Raw genomic sequence first — 8305 nt, forward strand, 5'->3', positions numbered from 1 at the left:
TGCTCATCGAGGAGCGTCATCTGCCGGTGAAATGGGTTCGCTCACCTCCGGATGTGGTGAGAGAGATAACGTCACTCTACGACGGTTCCGCTGGCTTTAGTGTGGCGCTCTTTATGTACCTCAAGACACCGGAGCTGCTCGACACGCTCTTCCTGGTGCTGCAGCGCAAGCCTGTCTCCTTCCTGCACTGGTATCACCACATCGTCACCGCCATCTACGTGTGGCTGTCGTCGTACATGCCGATGCCGAGCGGCATCGTCTTCTGCGCCATGAACTACTTCGTGCACTCCTTCATGTACTTCTACTACTTCCTCGTCATGATGGGGCTGCGCAAGTCGATTCGCCCCTTCGCGCCGGTGATCACGCTGCTGCAGGTGCTGCAGATGTTCATTGGCATGTACGTCACCGTGTACACGTACTTCCAGTACTGGCTGGGCCCCGAGCACTGCAACACGCTCTTCTTCAAGCTCTCCGAGGTGGTGCTCAGCAACGCCTACTACGCCTACTGCAACGCGAAGAGCGTCGTGACGACGGGCGCGCGGGCGTCGCGTGTGCCCGCCTTCGACATGTCTGACCGGTTCTGGGGCTGTGACAGCGACCCGACATGCATGCGCATGGGCATGCTGATGTATGGCAGCTACTGCGTGCTGTTTGCGGTGCTGTTCAAGGAGCTGTACCTGGACAAGCGCGTGCACGAGAACAGCCTCGTGCTGGCGCGCAAGGTGCAGCAAGCGAAGCCCAAGGCGGCGTAGCCGCACCGTGTGCGCAGAGGTGTGTCATCTGGATAGGGAAGCGTGCAGGCAGGGGATGGGCAGCTGCTCAGGGGGCCGAGCAGGAAAGGGCAGAAGGGGCGAAGCGATGGACACGGGAAACTCCTCACCTGTTGCGCATCGTGCACGAGCCCCTCCCCCCTCCGCCTCCTGCCAGTCGCTCTGCCTCTCTCTCCCTCTATCCCTCATGCTTATGGCTGCATGAACCCCCACGAAGCCCACCACCATCTGTGCTGCGCACGCGCGCCGAGCGTCACCTTCGTCGCTATCCTCGTGTGTGTTTGGTGTGCCTTCCTTTGCTCGCTCGGCGTCGCTGGCAGATGTGGCGGCGTCTTTACTGCCTTCCCTCACATTATTCGTTCTGTGCCTGTGTGTGTGTCTGTGTGCGTGAGGGGAACCCACAGGGCATGCTCAACGCCGGCGCAACGACGCGTACACGGGCATTCATAGCGGCGACGGAATCTGCTGCATCGGCACGCCGGAAGGTCAGCAGCAATATGTATACACGTCACTCTCCTTTCACTCTATCTCTTTCCGTGCCTGCCGTCCTTTTACCTCCGCGCTCTCCCCTCCTCCCCAACTCCGCAGTGGTCTCCCCCTCCCTTTCTTGTATGCTCTTCCGCCTCCCCCCCCCCACCCCCCGTTCTTTTCCGTATGCCCATTGTGATGGGTGGTCATTGTGTCTTGGCGTGTGTAGCAGACCGACTCTTAACACCCTCTCCCATCTGGAGTTTTGCGTCGGCCCTGTATGCACCGCGGAATATATATATATATATACATATCCATGCATGTGCACGAATACATATAACGGTGGCGCTGAGCCAAGCGTTGTCGCTGCGGCGCATTTTTCTCATTTTCGCCTCCACTGTGGCGATCTTTCCTCGCCCCTGATGGTTTCGTGGTTTCTGGCGGAGAGTGGGCTGCCGGCGCCGTGTCGTCCGATTGCTTAGTGGGTGGCAGTTCTCTCTGCGCATGTGTGTGTGTGTGCGCCTACGGGTGTAGGGCGTCATGGGCCGTGTGTTAGCCCCTCGCCGCCGCCGCCGCCGCCCCCCCCCCGTTCGTGTCCTTCCACTCCCTTTTTTTCGTTGCCCTCCTCCTTGGTTGTTCTGCTTTGTGGTGGCGGTGGAGTGCGTATGGGTATAGCTTCGCCACGCGGCACCCCCTTCCCTCCCTCTCCCCCCCCCTCTTCCCCACCACCACCACCACTCATTCTTCCGTCGCGCTTCACGTTTTGTTGCTGCCATCGGCGTGCACAGGCGCAACGCGCTCCGGCACGCGTGGTGTCTGCTCGTTTTGGTCTGTGTGTGAAAAGAGTGCATGTGCGAGGTCTACCCCAGCGCCTGTGCGTGTAGTTGCTGTGGTGATGAGAGGTGCGCCTTCCCCCCCCCCTGCCATTTGTGTCGTGTTTCCTCGTCCGTTGCCCTTCATCCCTGCGATCTCTTCTCCCCGATGCACGGGGAGCGGGGGCCCTGCCATCGAGGCAGGGCATCATCCCCAGCCATCACCACCCCCTTTTTCCCATTCCCTTTTCTGTCACGACGCGGCCCTCCGTCGTTGCTCTTGCTGCGGTCTCCTCTGTTGTGTGCATGTGTAGGCGCAATAGCATCGGGTGCTTTCCCACGCCCAGACACTCACACTTGAATGCATGCTTGCATGCCAGAATCCGCCCCCCTCCCTCTCCCCTCTCCCTCGTCGTTCCTGTTCGTACTGGGGACTCCAGTAGGTGTGCGCGCGTCGGGATGTATGTATGTGTGTGTGTGTGTGTGTGTGTGTGTGCGTGACGGGGTAGTGGGGCAGCGCCGCAGCCACTGCACGGGAAGCGAAGAAAGCACGCCTGATAAGGTGAACGCAAAAGGCAGCACAATGCGTCTTGGAAGCATCTTCGGTCGTTGGGGGCATCCACCACGGCATCTCGGCCTCGTTCCGTTCTTCCCCGGCCCCTTCTGTGCGAAGCAAGCGTGCGCTCATCCGCTGGCCGGGTCGTGGACCCGACAGAGCACACCTTCACGGGGATGAGAACAGCTTTGGAACGGAGCCCACGCACTCTCACATGCACGTCCCGTTGTGTGGTCGCACCTCCGTCTCTCCTTTCCATGTCCTACCTCGCTACCCGGTGCTCCCTGTCCATCCACGGCTTCTCCACCGCCCTCTATTTGTCGTGTGAGCCTCGTCGCGCAGCTTTGCATCTCCTTTCGCGTCGACGCGCGCGCACGTGTCTGGTTTGACATCCCACCCAGAGCAAGGAGCACCCCCGCTCCTCGCCCTTTGCCTGCAGGCTCGAACAGACACACTCGCCAAGACGGAGCGTGCGCCTCTCAACCCATCTCGCCGCTTTTCTCGCTCTCTCAGGTGTTCGGTCCCCCTCAAAGAAAGCGTCAACGCCTTCGCTCTTGTTGATGGGTGCGGTTGCTATTCATGTGTACAGCCTGGCCTCACCATCATCCTCGCGCCTTCTTCACCCCCTCCCACCTTCCCCCTTGTGCACGACAGCCGCCAAGCACTGCCCAAGCACGCACGCTGGACCACGTGCATACTCGCTTCACTCTCTCGTCGTCTTCCTCTGGCGCCCATCTATCACTTCGCCTCCTGTATCCTTCTGAGGGTTCACTTTCTTGGAGGCGCTGCCTCTCCTCCTTGTGCGACTCTCACCAGCACGACACCCTTGAGCGCCCTTCATCCCCTGTGTATGGGCAAAGGAGTCGAGGGCCTGGAGCACCGCTGTCGTATCTCGCTGTCCCCTCGCCCCCATTTTACCCGTTGACGTGTGCTCGCTTCTCGCACGATGGAGACGTTGTGGGCTGCGTGGGACTGGATCAACTACCGCCCTCGCCGGTTCAGCGCGGAGAATGGCCGAGACTTCCTCGATAGCTACCCCGACTACCCGGTGTATGCCACGCTACTCTACCTGCTGGCGGTGTTCTATTTGCCAGACCTCCTAGCTCGCCGGCAGATCAGCCTCCCCATCAAGTACATCGTCGCCGCCTGGAACCTGTTTCTCTCGGTCGTGTCCACCTACGGTGTTTTCTGCATTTGTGGGCACATCCGAGATCATTTCTCAGTGCGCACGTTCCACAACTCCGTCTGCGAGCTGCTCGCGACCAGTGGCGCCAACGACATCATCACGCTGCGCGCCACTCGCATACACGCCCACCAGAAGATGCTCATCGAGGAGCGTCATCTGCCGGTGAAATGGGTTCGCTCACCTCCGGATGTGGTGAGAGAGATAACGTCACTCTACGACGGTTCCGCTGGCTTTAGTGTGGCGCTCTTTATGTACCTCAAGACACCGGAGCTGCTCGACACGCTCTTCCTGGTGCTGCAGCGCAAGCCTGTCTCCTTCCTGCACTGGTATCACCACATCGTCACCGCCATCTACGTGTGGCTGTCGTCGTACATGCCGATGCCGAGCGGCATCGTCTTCTGCGCCATGAACTACTTCGTGCACTCCTTCATGTACTTCTACTACTTCCTCGTCATGATGGGGCTGCGCAAGTCGATTCGCCCCTTCGCGCCGGTGATCACGCTGCTGCAGGTGCTGCAGATGTTCATTGGCATGTACGTCACCGTGTACACGTACTTCCAGTACTGGCTGGGCCCCGAGCACTGCAACACGCTCTTCTTCAAGCTCTCCGAGGTGGTGCTCAGCAACGCCTACTACGCCTACTGCAACGCGAAGAGCGTCGTGACGACGGGCGCGCGGGCGTCGCGTGTGCCCGCCTTCGACATGTCTGACCGGTTCTGGGGCTGTGACAGCGACCCGACATGCATGCGCATGGGCATGCTGATGTATGGCAGCTACTGCGTGCTGTTTGCGGTGCTGTTCAAGGAGCTGTACCTGGACAAGCGCGTGCACGAGAACAGCCTCGTGCTGGCGCGCAAGGTGCAGCAAGCGAAGCCCAAGGCGGCGTAGCCGCACCGTGAGCGCAGAGCACAGCCCCAAGCGGCAGGAACGCTCGGCCTGTGTGGAGCACGTGTTTTCATGTGAACAGCCGCAAGGGCGCTGTGCGTGTGTGTGTGTGGCGGATAGGACTGTGTGTACCGACGCATGCACGTGGGCTGCTCTTGGGGGCAAGTGTATGCAAATGTGGCAGCGCGGAAAAGACTACAAGAATCGCCCTTACACATTCACCAACGCGATGTGCTTCATTAGTTTCTTCTTCGCATCTCTCTGCCCCTCCCCCGCCCCCCCCCCTTCTCCCCTGTCCTCCTGTCCTTTAGATGTTGGGGTTGTTGCTGGGGGGCCGGGGGGCGGGTTTGGTGATCTGTGCAGCACTCTTCTACCGGCCACCTCGCGCCCCCACCCCACCCCTCCTTTTTCCTCCTCCCCTTTCCGTTTCTTTTTCTCGTGCGTCGTCGAGTGTCCGTGAGGCGGCTCAAGCACACACGTACACACGAAATATAATGATGGAGAGACACGCAGCGCCGCCTCTGTTTCGTGGCGCTGCACAACGCCACCTACACTCTCTCCCTCTCTTGCTGCGCGAGTGGTTTCAAAGGTGAGTCGATCCACCATGCATGCTTGCCGCGCACGCGAACGTCGTTTTTTTTCTTCGTCTTCCTTCGTCCTTTTCTTCAGTTTGACCCGCCGCGTTTGCGTTCCCCCTCGTCATCTGTCGCATGCAGGCACGCCGACGGAGGTAGCCGCACACACACACACACACACACAACAGACGCGCCCAGCCTTTCTTCTTCCTCGTGCCCTTTTGGCCCTTTTATGTGCATTCATTTGTTGTTGATCGTCTTTCCAGTGAGCGCGCCGCTGTTGTGGCGGGGTGGTGGTGGTGGTGGCGCTTCGTTTTTTTTTTTCGTTGCAGGAGCAGGGGAGGGGGGATATCCATGTGCATGACTTTCTTCTCATCCCCCCTTCCCCCCCCTCATCTCACGTTTCCTCCATGTGGTCACGCTGGCGCTTAGCCCTCTTTCGCCCGCCTCCTCTAGGTGTGCATGTGCACACGTGCGTGCGCTTGCGCCTACATCCCTGTGTCTACGCCCTGGGTGATGCAAGATCACTGATCTTGGTGGGCGTGGTGGCTTCTTCTTTTTTGTTTTTCGTTTTTCCCGCTTCCCCCGGATTGCTGGACACGCACGCAAGTGGACAAGCAGTGGTCCATCGCTGTCCAGGCGAAGGAACGGCGCGCCGCTGCATCGGCGAGGCGTCTCGTGCAGCAGTCGTCGCGGAAGAGGGGAAGGGTAAAGACAGTCCTGCAAGCACCGTTTCGCGTGAAGTAAAAGACTAGTGGTGCGAAAGCCGTCCCGCTGCCTTCATGTACGCACAAAGTAGCCCGACCAGGGCGAAGGAACAGCGAGAAAGAAAAGGCGAATCGGCCCATGTCGCGCGCCTCCATCGCGCTCAACGGGGACTGTCCTCAAGCTCCTCTGCGGGTGCATGTGTGCTCAGATGAGCGACGGTGTGTACGCCGGCCTGGCGTTGGCTTTGCTTTGGCGTGGCGGAGCCCCAACGCTCTCAAAATCCCTCCCTCTTTCCCTGCGCGCATGCGCACATCTGATTGTTGATGCATCCTTATCATTATTATTTTCACCTTTCCCCCGGCCGTGTCGTCGTGGCGGTCGTTCGTGCACGCGCACAGGCACACACACGCCAAAATCCTCCCCCACCCTGCCCACGCTGCGCGTTGCTAACTTGGTTTTTGTTATTCTCTTCGGTGCTTCAGCGCCCCTCAGCATCTACCTCTCTTCCTCTCCGGCAGTGCGACATTCTCTGAGTACTGCACCCATCTGTGCACTCGCAGCCCCCTTGCATCCTCATCTGTCGAGCTCCCGCGCGTCCGCGGCCACGACACCATGGAGACAGTTCGCGCCTTATGGGTTTGGGTAAACGACTACCCGCGCAACTTCAAGTCCGAGCACGGCCGCGACTTCCTGGACAGCTACCCCGACTACCCGGTGTACTCGACGATTGCGTTTTTGCTCGTTGTCTTCTACCTGCCGGGCTACATTGAGCGGCACAGCATCCAGCTGCCTATCCGCTACCTTGTGGCTGCCTGGAACCTGTTTCTCTCGGTCGTGTCCACCTATGGCACGATACAGGTCACCATGCACACGCCGTATTTTCTGAGCACGCGCACCCCACACAACATGGTGTGCGAGCTGCCCATCGCGGACGGCCGTGATACCAACCTTGTGTCGCGTCGCGCCGCCGTTGTTTATGCGCACCAGCAGGAGCTCATGAAGCGTGGCGTCGTCTTTAAGTGGGAACGCACGCCGGCTGATATTCAGCAACGCGATGCCGCGCTCTTCTACGACGGCCCCTCCACCTTCGCTATTGCGATGTTCGGCTACCTCAAGACACCGGAGCTGCTCGACACGCTCTTCCTGGTGCTGCAGCGCAAGCCTGTCTCCTTCCTGCACTGGTATCACCACATCGTCACCGCCATCTACGTGTGGCTGTCGTCGTACATGCCGATGCCGAGCGGCATCGTCTTCTGCGCCATGAACTACTTCGTGCACTCCTTCATGTACTTCTACTACTTCCTCGTCATGATAGGGCTGCGCAAGTCAATTCGCCCCTTCGCGCCGGTGATCACGCTGCTGCAGGTGCTGCAGATGTTCATTGGCATGTACGTCACCGTGTACACGTACTTCCAGTACTGGCTGGGCCCCGAGCACTGCAACACGCTCTTCTTCAAGCTCTCCGAGGTGGTGCTCAGCAACGCCTACTACGCCTACTGCAACGCGAAGAGCGTCGTGACGACGGGCGCGCGGGCGTCGCGTGTGCCCGCCTTCGACATGTCTGACCGGTTCTGGGGCTGTGACAGCGACCCGACATGCATGCGCATGGGCATGCTGATGTATGGCAGCTACTGCGTGCTGTTTGCGGTGCTGTTCAAGGAGCTGTACCTGGACAAGCGCGTGCACGAGAACAGCCTCGTGCTGGCGCGCGCGCGCACTTCTCCAGCGATCAAACGAACTGAGGCGGTCAACAAAGAAGACTAGCGGACCGATATGACGACAACCGGCTTGCGTTGTCGTCAAGTGATGCTCAGCGTATTTTGTGTTCACGCGTTGAGTGTCTGGAAAGGCGGTGGTTTCAAGGGGGGCGCTAAAAGGGAGCGTGTTTCCGGTTTCGTTTAGCTTGCTTTTCTCGCTGCACGAAACGACGGAGGGCTTCTTGTAAACTACAGCCTCGTCCATGTCTGTCTCTGCTCATCACGGGGCAAGGACGACGCAGCGCTCACCCCCCCCCCTCCCCGCATGTGCGCCTCTTAAGCGTCACACGCGACCGAAAGTGAGTTGCGATGGCGCGCGGTGGCATGCACATCCGTGCCTGTTTTCGCCTGCGGCAGCATCTTTGGTGTGCACGCGCTCTGCTGTGTCGTTGTTGCTGGTCGCCTTCTTCTTCGGTTTGTTATTACTTACGTACTTTTTTTTTGTGTGTGTGTGTGTCTGTTTGTCTGTGTGCTTACGTAGATGTATATATATACGTATCTATACACGTACACATATAGTCATATAGCGATATATATATATATGTATATATATGTATATATATATATATATATATATGTGTATGTATA

At 59.0% G+C, this 8305-nt stretch overlaps 3 protein-coding genes across 3 annotated transcripts; all 3 read left to right on the top strand.

Annotated features, from left to right (window-relative positions):
• Nucleotides 1-752, top strand: LmxM_14_0730a_1 (uncharacterized protein; the record flags this gene model as incomplete). The annotated part of the gene is made up of 1 exon (XM_003886439.2): nucleotides 1-752. A coding segment is annotated over one exon (752 nt), but the record flags the coding sequence as incomplete, so codon positions are not given.
• Nucleotides 753-3552: 2800 nt separating this feature from the next.
• On the top strand, nucleotides 3553-4680 carry LmxM_14_0720_1 (uncharacterized protein; the record flags this gene model as incomplete). Its single annotated transcript, XM_003886440.1, has 1 exon — nucleotides 3553-4680. One exon carries the CDS (start codon nucleotides 3553-3555, stop codon nucleotides 4678-4680), a length of 1128 nt encoding a protein of 375 aa, XP_003886489.1.
• Nucleotides 4681-6572: 1892 nt separating this feature from the next.
• On the top strand, nucleotides 6573-7724 carry LmxM_14_0710_1 (uncharacterized protein; the record flags this gene model as incomplete). Its single annotated transcript, XM_003886441.1, has 1 exon — nucleotides 6573-7724. The coding sequence occupies one exon, from the start codon at nucleotides 6573-6575 to the stop codon at nucleotides 7722-7724; it is 1152 nt and encodes a 383-aa protein (XP_003886490.1).
• Between the last annotated feature and the right edge of the window lie 581 nt (nucleotides 7725-8305).

The sequence above is a fragment of the Leishmania mexicana genome, contig 89, assembly GCF_000234665.1.
Source record: "Leishmania mexicana MHOM/GT/2001/U1103 WGS CADB00000000 data, contig 89, whole genome shotgun sequence".
NCBI classification, from domain to species: Eukaryota; Euglenozoa; class Kinetoplastea; order Trypanosomatida; family Trypanosomatidae; genus Leishmania; species Leishmania mexicana.